We start from the raw sequence: 12567 nt of genomic DNA on the forward strand, positions 1-12567 counted from the left end.
AGCCATTTAATGCTTTTTCAAGTTGTTGTTGACCAGTAAATTTTTTGTTCCGACCAGTACAAAAATGGGGGGAAAATGGGTATTTACTGGTCCGACAGAGACAGGCCGGACCGGCAGAAAGAAATGGGTTAGTGTGCAGCCCTGCTTTATCCAAGATCCAAGATTTGGTGATGAAAACCAAAGCAAGCACTCTTGCCAAACCCAGTTGGCAACATTATGAAGGTGTCATTCTGTCTCACTGCGTTCTCAATAATTTCTATTTGCTCCACTCTGAACTTAATTCTTCTTGCCTCCTCCTCTACTTCCCTCGGAGCATCTTTGAACTCCATGATAGCTATGGTATTGGTAGGAACAGGTGTACTTTATCAGACCGAGAACCAAATACGAGCAACATTGTACATATATGGCAGATGACGTAAAATATGAATATTCATTTGCGCATGCGCAGATCAGTTTATTTACGTGACACGTTCAAAATGGTGAACGGACAGTATCTCGATTTAGGATCCCGCAGACGGTCTCAAAGGTGACTATTTATCTTGTTTTCAGAGGTAATGGTGAGAAATACATAGTCGCCTCTAATATCCAACAATATGGTATTACAACATGTGGCTTTTCCTTGCGAATCCAAGTGCCGTTTTGCAGAGCTACCAAGTCTCACGCATTCTGCGTGAGACTCAAGCATTTAGGGGCCGTCTCACGATCTCACGCTTGGCACCCATTTTTCTCACGCATCGGGCGAAGTTTGTAACTTGGGCCTATAATAATGAGCATAGCTCAAAAGATTGAAGTGATAGATGCAATTGAAGGTATATTTTCCTTTTGTCTTTCAAAATAAGTGAAAAATAATATTTTTTTCACTTAATAGTATGCACCTGATTGCACCATTTAGAGCCAAGAATTGAAAAAGCTCACTACCGTGGGAGGCCACAGGGGGTAAAAAACCCTCCCACACCCTCGCTCGCGCTCACATTCGCTCGCCGAGATGCCGAGTCAAGACAATCTCACTCATAAAGATTTTTTGAACTTGGCATCCCTGGTTTTGAGCGGTGAGTTGTTTACGTATCGCAGTGCACTTGAGTGTTTCCTAAAATTGCATGGGTTGCTTCGCGGCGCTGTTACTATGTTACAGCGCCCAGCGCCGGGGTTACGTACAGCCCTGTCGACTTACACTTGTGTAGAGCGACAGGGCTGTGTATAGTGTACAGCGACAGGGCTGTGTATAGTTATCCTTTCTTATGACCAAGTTCTAATCACCTCTCCAGAATTAAAACCCACTCAACCATTATTGCATACCCTATGACTTCAGTTTTCGGACCGTGGGCATTAGGGCTGAAAGGATAAGCCTATTCCTGCCCATGAGTGATCTGAGGGCCATTTCTTACCTTTTTCAGCTATTGACTCCGTTGATCGCCACGGTCGGTATTGATGGAAAACACGATAACGACTTCGTTAACGGAATTGTGGAGCTAACATGACAGTGTTTATAGTTCAAAGGATACCCAGTTGACCTTCAGAATGTCGTCCTGCGAGACCGGAAGCAGCTGTAGGCTGGTACTCCTCGTCACCGTGATATTCGCTCGAACGGCTTTTCGGATGGGCGTTATCAAAAGTGTCGGAGTTTTCCTTTCCGGCATTCAAGCTAGTTTGGGCGAGTCTGCTACAGGCATCGGGGTGGCGCTGGGTGTATTTTCTGCCTGTATTTCCTGTCCAGGTAAAGCATGTCATTAAAGGGATATTCCAATCAGTTTAGATTGCTATTTTTGCAGATATGAGCAATTAACAGCAACAATTTGTAATTAAACGATAAACCTTTGATGGAAGTGAAGATGACATTATGACAGGTTCTGACACGCGGGGTACCAAATAGAAATCCGTCATTTTGTTGAATTATTTATCTATTTAATTTCTGGCGCTGTACCCTGGGTTAAAAAAAAAAGATGAAAATAATTCTAGTACTGCATGGTACAAAACCTTGTAACAATGAACTTAACAGTGGAGAGCAGCATCATAACATCAGCGCTCATCAGACTTAGCATGCAAGGAGATTTTTTTTTCTGAAAATAACGAAGTTGGCGAGCAATTATTTCCTGATTTTCAAGGACGTAGCGGGAGATAGTAATGGAAATGAGCTGCTTTGCGGAGATCTGCGTTGTCAGAGTGCTTCTCTAGTTACCACCGCCAAGGGAGGAGGTCAATGCGTTTTCATTACCATTTGTTTAATTGTTTGTTTGTTTGTTTGTCCGTGTGCAAAATAACTCAAAAAGTTGCGCACGGATTTTGATGAAACTTGCAGGAAAGGTTGAGAGTGACACATGGAACAGATGATTACATTTTGGTAGTGATATGGAAATTTTTATGCATTTTATGAAGGATTTTCGATATTTTGGCAAGTATGGTCAATGAACTTGGGAGTTCAAGCTGCGCATTTTGATGTTTTTATACGCGCACTAAACTAGTTTCTGCTAGGGCGAGGCGCGCCGCGAAACTGAGGGTTTATGACGTAACAAAGGCCTCTGTATTGGGAAATCGGGCGATTTTTTTCAGCAAGAATACGTATGGGTGGAAATCACTGATCTCTATGGAAGAACAAGTACATGCTTGACGGAGGTCTGCGCTCTCAGAGTGCTTTTCTAGTTATTAATGTAATTAAGGTCAAAAAACTTAAAGGGGAAATCCAGTCCAAATATACAAAGTTAGTCTGATAAAAAAGAGTAAAATCTTAGGAGTTCAACGGTAAAAATTTGACTGAAATCGGATGAAAAATAAGTAAGTTTTGGCATTTTGAAGTGGATATGAATATGCAAATGACTGAGCTAACTACGTCATACCCTCACAATTTTCCTTTGATCGTGTACAAAAAAACAAACAAACAAACAAACAAACGACGAAAATTCAATGTTTCTCTCATTGACGTCTGAAACTTGATGTTACTCCTGGTTGAATAACTTCAGAATAGTGATCGTTTAGATATACGAAGATTTGAGCCTCGGGCATAATTGAGTTTGAATGAAAAACTGGAAATTTCGAAATTTTATGTACAAACTATATGGTATAATGTCATAACTTCCATATTTTTCATCCGATTTCAATCAAAATTAAACCGTTGAACTCGTAATATTTTTCTCTTTCTTATATGTCTTATCCGGCAGAGTTATATTTGGATTGTATTTTCCCTTTAATAGCAGCAGGGGCGGATCCAGGAAATACTTAAGGGGGTTGGGGCTTTACAAAATTCAAGGGGTTTTGGCCCACTGTCCCCCACCTCCAATTACGTCTTTTTATTTTTTTTTTTTTTTGTTTTAGAAAAAAGGGGGCGCCCGATGCGCCCTACCTGGATCCGCCAATGAACAGGGCGAAATTTGGCATTGGGATTATTAACGCCGACTGCGAGGTATTGACCTCCGTGATGGTACGTGTGTAGGAACACGAGGTAGCCCCATACAGCGCGGTACCCCAGGGTACTACGTGGTGCATCATGTAGTGCGCAGTTTCGCTATTCAGTTTCACAAATCAGATCTCGAATATTTGATTAAAATATGCGTCACATTTGTGTTGCTATATAATTTCTTCACTAAATTCTGAATTTTTTAGATTTCTTTTGCTTCGTTTTGCTTTGCTTTTTTGTTAAAAAGCGGTTACGCCCCAATCTCAAATCCTAATACATCTGTCTGAACATTATTCTAAAGTTATTCAGTCAGGAATAAACTCTGTTCTACATTTCATTAGCAATAAAAAAAGGTCGATATTTGTAAAAAAAAAACAATGGAAAATTGTTAGGTGATGACATCATCAGCTCACTGATTTGCATAAAATTGTGTCAGCTGTTTAAAAAAAACTGTATTGGAGAAAATTTCGAAAAAGAAAACTTCACATGCATAACTTCGCTAGCAAGCGCGCCGGAACACGTTAGTTTGTTTGTTTGTGTTTGTTTTTGTTTTGTTTTTGTTTTTTGTTTGTTTGTTTGTTTTTTTTTTTGGGGGGGGGGGCAAAATCTCGACGCGGGCACATTATGTGACGGTGTGAAATCCTCGGCGAGGGAGCGAAGCGACCGAGCAGGGGTACCACGGTAGGAAATTTTTGTAAAAACAGAGTAAAAAACAAAGCAAATCTCTATAAAATTACACATAGTGGAAAACTTTTAGTGCGAAGGACTATAATAACATACGGGGGGGGGGGTACATTTATGTGACTGTGTAAGGTCCTCGGCGAGGGAGCGAAGTGACCGAGCGGGGGGAGGGTGTGGGAGGGAGGATACCCCCGTCCCACGGTAAGGACTTTTTGTAAAAACAGAGTACAAAAGTCGCGTTTAGAGAGCATTTGAAAGCAAATTTCTAGGAAATTAAACATAGTGAAAAAAATAGTGCGAAGGATTATGATTATAACATACGGGGGGTACATTTATGTGACGGTGTGAGATCCTCGGCGAGGGAGCGAAGTGACCGAGCTGGGGGAGGGTGTGGGAGGGGGGATACCCCCGTCCCACGGTAAGGACTTTTTGTAAAAACAGAGTACAAAAGTCGCGTTTATAGAGGATTTGAAAGCAAATTTCTAGGAAATTAAACATAGTGAAAATATTAGTGCGAAGGATTATGATCATAACATACGGGGGGGGGGGTACATTTATGTGATGATGTGAGATCCTCGGCGAGGGAGCAAGTCAACCGAGCTGGGGGAGGGTGTGGGAGGGGGGATACCTCCTCCCACGGTAGAGACTTTTTGTTAAAACAGAGTACAAAAGTCGCGTTTATAGAGCATTTAAAAGCAAATTTCTAACGAATTAAACATGGCGAAAAAAAAAATTAGTGTGAAGGACTACGGTTATAACATACGGGGGTACATTTTGTGACGGTGTGAGATCCTCGGCGAGGGAGTGAAGCGACCGAGGGTGTGGGACATTTTAATTTAAATTTCTAGGGAATTAGACGTAGTAAAACAAAAATCACTTCGAAGGACTATCATCATAACTTATGAAAACTGTTCATTTTACTATATGTACGTGCAGAGCGAGCGAGCCACTTTCACTTTGCCATTCGTCTGAAATGTATTCATTAAAAGCTCAAACGTGATCGCATTGTTTGAGCGATAAAAATTATTCTCAGGCTTATATTGCCAAAAAGCATAGAAGAAAGGGAAAATGTAAGGTTTTCTAAAGGTATGTTTGAGGGGGCACAATCGAGGACGCGAGGGTACCATGCATCTATACACTAAATTTACTCATAAGTAAATATTTGTGTCTAGATATTATAATGTATTAATAATAAATTATTAACGGGGTGAAAATTTTGCATTTTCAGTTATGAAATTGACAACCTTTAGACAAGAAAAGTGCCTTTATTGTTCATTTTGGTCTTTAAATAATTGATTAATTATTTGTTACAGGGGGCACTTGGGATAAAACGAGTTTTTGCCCCCCCCCCAAAAAAAAAAAAAAAATATATATATATATATACATATATTATTGTTATTATCATTTTTTTTTTTTGGGGGGGGGGGGGGGCAAGTGCCCCCGCTTCCGGCACCCTTGTTCGCTAGTACACTGGTTGTAATTATTCAAACAGTTGTCAGTTTTCTATTCGTGTACAAAATATTCCCCAGGAGCATTTGTGCCTTTGATGATCGATGTTCGATGCCGCCGTCTTGCTGAGCAATCTGAAGATTCATTTTGAACGTTAATATAGGCTAATGTTGGCTATTCTTTGCTTATCTAGTTATTGAATGAAATGAAATCTCTCTTAATAATAAAGCATGTAAAACAAAGTCAATCCCGTCCAGAAATTTGTGCAAAAGTTTAAATTAGAGCTGTATCATGAGAAAGTGTTTACAACTGTACTATCCTGGAAAGCCGGTTTTATCACTTTTCCACTTAATTTCCGCAAATAAAACTGATATGGAATAAACTTCAAGTATAATTCTTTATTGATAGATATATCAGATTAGTGACCGGGCATGCCCAGTCGAGTAATTTCCATTTTTATTTCAGCAATTTTTATTCGCGCATCCCCGTGTCTGGACTTTTATATCACATACCTTTAATAAGAAGGGATAGTGAAAAGTAATTACCATCACAAAGACGTATCTTCCGTGTAGAAAGTGGCTGGAGATTATGCAAAGTGACACAGGTCAATTGTCTTCCAATCTCGGCAGCAGATCCAGTTTGGCACATTATGCTTAAAATATTTTTGAGTGGCGGCATCGAACATCTAGCCAAGGAAATAAAATAAGACAGTTGTGACTCCATTCTCTTGAACCTCCTTGGCTAGCACCTATCCGCCGCTTCAATGTGTTATTCCCCAGCACCTCTTCTAGGGTATTTCTACAGCTTCCTGCCTTCCTCCTTACGCCGCATGATGCTCATTGGCGGACCGTTTCTATCTTCACTCGGGTTCATCTTGGCTAGCTTTGCCGTCGACTACATGCAATTTGCCACTTGCCTGGCGCTCTCAGGTAAATTATGGAAATACTTTACGGGCCTGGGACTGTGATTATGAAAGTTAAGTTTTATTCTTTTTTTCGCTTGGTCTCAGTGTAAAGCTGAACTAAATAAAACTTGCTCGCTGGGATAGTGGCAACACGTTTTGAAAATAGTGATAGTTAGCACATTTAGAGCAATTAAAGTGTACCTATACCACGTCCTTGCCCAGGAAATCAAATTTGTGTATACAGCTAGAATACACCCACACACCAAAATATCGCCAACAACCATGATTCACCTGTGAAAGCTCCTGAAAGTATACATATTTCGACAAATGAGGTCATATCTCTGTACCAATTTGTCGTATGCGCCGGTACTGATGTGTGCGCGTGCTAGCTGTAAGATTTTACGAATAATATCAAGATTTCATGTCGACCAGTAATATTAGGGAGCTTTAGATTTTAGACGCGCGGACGTTCAAAGGGAAAAAAACATGTTCTGAGCGTGCGCAGAAGCGCGGGTCAATTTTACGCATGCTTCTGCACACGGTCAGAACATTTTTTTTTTTCCCTGTGAACGTCCGCGCGTCTAGAATCTAAAGCTCCCTATTAGCTGATTGCACGCTCGCATTGCATTTCACTAGGATATCGTTCGTTCAAGACGTATTTTGGGGAAAAATATATAATAGCGCGATAGCTCGATTGAAAGAATCGGGTGATCGGCTAGTCTATATCAAGTCGTTTTTGTCTTCATCTTCAAAATATACATCAGAAACCCACTAGCTAGATAAAAATCTGAGCGGCAAATGATTCTGATATTTTGCAGAGGGCATGTCTCAAGTATTTTTTTTTCACAAAAAATAGTAGTACGGCAAACATAAAACTCAGGGTATTGGTACACTTTAAGCGTTAAAAAAGCTAACGGATAATGCAAATGATTCAGGCCGAGAATTGTCTCACACCTCCCAAAATACACTTAACATGACAAAAGCGCAATTTTTTGCCCTTATTGTTCCTCTTCACGGTTCCTCTCTAGGAGACGAAAAACTAAATGTATGTACTGCAACCGATTGACAAATTTCCCTACATCGATGAGAATATGATGTAGGCCTACACTTATTTACGTCGATGTAGAGCAATTTGTTTAGCAGTTGCAATAGAAACAACTCGACGTAAGAATTTCATAAATTTTAATGAATGCATGTATTGAAGAGATTATCACTTCTCTTGGTAGATGATATTACACAATCATAATCATTAATAGCAATGCTTCGCAATGATTTTCAACGATAAGTTTTGTTTGTTGACGAGTACACTCTTAAGTACTAACGTTTTTATTTATCCTTCGGCTTGAATACCTTACAGGATGTTGTGAAGAAATGTCATAATGTACACCTTTACTTTCGTAAATGGAGACTGGGTAATTTCTTCCAGATCGTGTCTCAGATTTTCGGTTCTTCGGTCATTTTGGCTGAACCAACGACAATCAGCCGTAGCTTGCCACAGCCAGTTTAAAAAAAAAAAAATGTTGAGAAGACTGGTGATGAGTCGAAGGAGATTCCACCTCCCACAGTAATGAGCTTTTAAAGCACTTTAAAGTTGCAAATGGTGCATACCAGATAATGATATTATGACTATCATGATCTTAGAAAGACAAAAAACAAGAGGGTACTGTACAACTGTGTTACTTGTTGCCGTCGTAAAGCCATGTTTTGGAATGTGTGTGTGTGTGTGTGTGTGTGTGTGTGTGTGTGTGTTATTTGGGATGGGGAGGGAGTGGGAGGGAGTTATGAGGCAATTTCCCTGCTGGAAATAACGCAGTGTCCCACAGTGTGAGGAAAGACAGTGTGAACACAATATGAGTCATATATTCACAGTGTGAAACAAAGTAGGCCTATTACTATATGAACACTGTGTGAAAACCACACCACAGCGTGAAATCATCTTCACACCTTTAAATTCGAGCTTTCTCACCTAGGCGACTATGTGAATACACTGTGAACACACTGTTGGACACTGTGTTCTTTCCAGTAGGGTTGTTAGGCGTGGGAGGCCTGGATTTCCAGCCGAATACATCAGACTTCGTGCGTCAGTAAACCTCTTAATATTTGGTGACCTCCCTCAATATTGGTGTAATCGATGATTTCATTTTTCTGGTCTGTATGTACCCCAAACGTAATTATGGTCTACGTGATACAATAACCAACGGAGCTTTGCTTTCTTTTTTGCTTTGTTTTTTTTTTCAATCCTGTTTCCAGGAGTGGGCTTTTCCTTCATGGTGATGTGCGTACTACTAGAACTCAGCGAGCAGGCTGGAACACACTTCGGCTTCTATCTCAGCATAGGAACGACGGGCTTCGCGGTAGGAATGTCCGTTATTCCCCTGCTTGGAGAGTTCTTGATGAACGTGTACGGCTGGAGAGGCGCCATGTTGATCCTGGGCGGACTCATGGGGAATATCATGCCATTAACCGCGGCGATTCGTCCTAAGGTGCCCGCATCCTCTCAAAGTGAGGCAACGAAGGAGGAGAATGGGACAGACGAGGAGACAATTCCTCTGTCTGGAGATGTTTCGAAGTCAAACAAAGAGAAAGAGGAAATACTTGCAAATAATGACGCACTGTGTAAATCAAACTGCGGGAAATCTGAAGGTTCCTACAAAGCTTCTTCAATGCAAAATCCACACACATCAGATGAAACTGAAATACCTTATGAACACTCTGATTACACATCAGATGAAAGGCGAGGAAGTTTATCAGGCTCTCGTGCAAACAAGCTTCAACCGAGAAACGGCAATCCCCGACAGACTGAAAGCACTTGGGCAATGGTCACAAACGCTCTAAGAAATTCAGAGTTTTACAAGAATCCATCATTGACTTTATTTCTAGCGGCGGTAGGATCATATGGCATGGCTCATGGTGCCTGGCATGCCTTCCTTCTACCTCGTGCAGTTTAAAGTGGTATGACAATTTATTTTGCAATCCTGGTAACTGTCTGCGTTGCCGTTGCGAACATTACCGGTCGCATTGTCATAGCAGTCCTCGCGGAGAAAACTTCCAGACTTCATGAAATCCACATGTCTCTTACCTTGCTTGACGCTCTCACAGTACTTTGTGACGTCCTCATCTTTAGGTCGGCTGCCATTTACGTAACATCAATCTTGTCTTCCTTCACCATGGCCGGTCGCGGAGTGATGACGGCCGTCATGATCCGTCAGCTGGCATCACCTGACTGTCGCTTTGTCGCTTTGGGCTTCGGGGAGTTTCAGTTTGGGGTAGGGGGGTTTGTCGGCACCTACGTTGCAGGTAATATTCATAATATTCATTATTATTCATTGTCTTCACATTGCAGGATATTTTCACACTCTGTTTTCAAGGGATGGTATAGTTTTGGTTTGGATTGAGGCTCAAAATTTGAGTTTCTGAGGAATTCTAAGTTGATCTGATGAAAATACATATTCGCAGGAATGCCGATATGCATGTAACACTTTTCTTTGACAGAGTATCTATACGCATTTTACCACACACAATTCTGATCACAAACATACACCCATATTCACATATACATCGCTTTACACCCGTATACATGCCGGTGTGAATGCCCATGTGAGTGCATATAGTTAAGTACAGGAAGATTGCATAAAATTCACCAGCATTATAAATAAGAAACATTTCCCTCGCAAAAAGAGAATAGTATTGAGCAATATGGAAATAAAATTTAATGTATCTGTATCTAGTGTATCTGTCGCATCTATCGCCGTATCTATCTATCTACCTGTCGTATCTATCTCTATTTCATTAAACATACTAGCTTGAGCTAATCCAATTTACACAACGTACCCGTATGCATTGGCGTTGCCGTGTAATATGCTCGCCGTTGCTCAAATGATTGCCATTCATCTTCTGTATGATCTCCTTTTTCATCTTCCTATATGTTCTCTATACATCTTAACTAACAGTTATTATCTTAAACAGCATATGATGATGACAATACAACAAACAAACCTCCATTATTTCTTCATGAACATGGAATTCTAATTCCCTGGCGGCATGGCGGTTGAACATATAATGGATGGAATTTGCCGGGAATATCTGGCGGAAACGTGTACGATTGATGGATTGACTCATTTTGATAAGGCCGCTTTTATAAAGTAATTGTTTCACACTGCCAGTATAACTCTGCTCTATAATCCATTACCTCATACATTTGGTGTATCGAAAATAATCTATTAACGGCCAGATGAAATTGGAAGCTGTGTCGTTCTTTCAACATTGCCCTCTAATTTATCATCTTTTTTTTCATACCGTACAGGGTTTGCAGCCGATAGGTTCGGTGGTTTCAACTCGTCCTACGTGGTGGTCGTCGGTTGCGAGGTCTTGGTCTTTTTCCTAGTCCTGTTCTCACGATTCAAGTTGAATTAAAGTAAGGTACCATGACGATATACAAAGCCGTAATAGTAGGTGTAATGAAAAATTTGGGGTTTGTAATATTTATTCTGTAAGTTATAGATGCATGTCGCCCACCATGCCAAATTAGTAAGATCCAACTGACTTTGCGAAACTTTTAGATTAGATTGACGTAAATTCCTGCTTTTTTATCATATGTCATCTCATTTTAAATATACCTAAATCAAGCGTAAATCCTAAGGATAACTCTTTAAAGAAACCCACACATTTGTTGTCAAGTTTCTACGTGCAACCAGTGATTGTCCTATTATGCACAAAATGTTCAAACATCCGCTTCTCCGCTAATCAGCGTAGTTACAAAAGATTATATCACTACACTACACAGCCATGTATTCTTCTATTTGACATCAGTGTTCATTTGCCATTTTTTCAGGTTCTTACGTTTAAGTCACGTTGGAAATAAGCCATCATGTAAAAATCAGAGACGTTTATGAATGCATCTAATCAAAAAATATTGTCATTATTGAAGATCAATAATTCACTACAGGATTTTTTTTTTTTGGAATAAAATTAAGAAACTTTTAAATAGGTTCAAAAGAAGTATGAAGTATGTTTTCATTAAAAAAAAAATACACGAGGAATAGAATTAAAAACCTATGATTAACCAAAAGATCTATCTGAGCTTCGTCACAAAGAAATCACTTATATGTTAAAAATATCTTAACCTGAATCTTAACCCGTTTCTGAAGGAAGAAAAAAAAAAAACATCGTTCTTACATAATCATGAAGATTCGACAGGCTAAAGGAAGAAATATTCCTCTTATAAAGTTGATGAAGTAATATACATATATATATATATATATATATATATATATATATATACATATAAAATCTGCCTGAAAAAACCATTAAAAACATCTTGAATGAAAGTAATAAGCACAAAGTAATTCATTCTGAAAGTGAAATACCACCAACAATCAAGGAATTGCAAATTTATTTCATGATTCTTTTTTCGTTCAAGGGATGGTAGAGTTCGGTTGAGATAGGGTTGGAGGTTTCCAACATTATTTTTGATATTTTTTTCATATTGAGAGAAATCTTATGACATATAAAAGAGCTTAAAATTCAAAGAGGATTTCAAAGTTGATTTGATGAAAATTGATATTGAAATGCATGAGATATCTAAATCAAAGCAATCCTAATAAAAGGTGGGGCGCGCCTTTTATTGGGATCGCTTTGTTTTCGTTTTTGCATATCTCACCCATTACAAAACCGATTTTCTAAACTTTGAAATCCTCTCAGAATTGTAGACTTCTTAACATTTCAAAAAGTGGTTTCTATATATATCTCGCAAAACGTCAAACGCTGAATTCTCACCTCAAACAATACTACACCATCCCTTTGATATTGGTACAAAACAGCAAAATTTGTAGCATACATAGGAATGATTCATTTCACGATTATTTGATGATGCCAAATAACAATACATGTATCATGTTTTCAAAGCTAATAGCAAATAATTGAGTGATAACTCAAGTTCACGATATGGAAAATAAAACTAGTTCATGTTTTCATGATGGAAGTATTAAGGTAGTAAAGTATGTGATTCCTTTTATATGTGATCCTTTATGTATTATTCCTCGGAGATGTTTAAGTATTAGTACCCTCCCTTAGAAAATTAGCATTGCTCCAGTTAAAAAATGAAAATAAACTGATTTCAACAGTTATCGTACAATTTCAATACAGT

At 39.3% G+C, this 12567-nt stretch overlaps 1 protein-coding gene across 1 annotated transcript; it reads left to right on the forward strand.

Annotated features, from left to right (window-relative positions):
- Positions 1 to 1518: 1518 nt before the first annotated feature.
- On the forward strand, positions 1519 to 10835 carry LOC139726203 (monocarboxylate transporter 4-like). The gene is made up of 5 exons (XM_071637271.1): positions 1519 to 1699; positions 6283 to 6447; positions 8673 to 8924; positions 9522 to 9719; positions 10726 to 10835. The coding sequence occupies exons 1-5, from the start codon at positions 1519 to 1521 to the stop codon at positions 10833 to 10835; spliced, it is 906 nt and encodes a 301-aa protein (XP_071493372.1).
- The last annotated feature ends 1732 nt before the right edge of the window (positions 10836 to 12567 follow it).

This window comes from Diadema antillarum, unplaced genomic scaffold (genome assembly GCF_040938485.1).
Source record: "Diadema antillarum isolate AM-2024a unplaced genomic scaffold, OU_Dant_1.0 seq00000081_RagTag, whole genome shotgun sequence".
Classification (NCBI taxonomy): Eukaryota; Metazoa; Echinodermata; class Echinoidea; order Diadematoida; family Diadematidae; genus Diadema; species Diadema antillarum.

Excerpts from the sequence above, each read along its gene's own strand:
- LOC139726203 (XM_071637271.1), top strand. The coding sequence starts at position 1,519 with ATGTCGTCCTGCGAGACCGGAAGCAGCTGTAGGCTGGTACTCCTCGTC. Across the intron at positions 6,448-8,672 it reads CACTTGCCTGGCGCTCTCAG|GAGTGGGCTTTTCCTTCATG; the intron begins GTAAATTATGGA and ends TCCTGTTTCCAG. Across the intron at positions 8,925-9,521 it reads GGTGCCCGCATCCTCTCAAA|TACTTTGTGACGTCCTCATC; the intron begins GTGAGGCAACGA and ends ACGCTCTCACAG.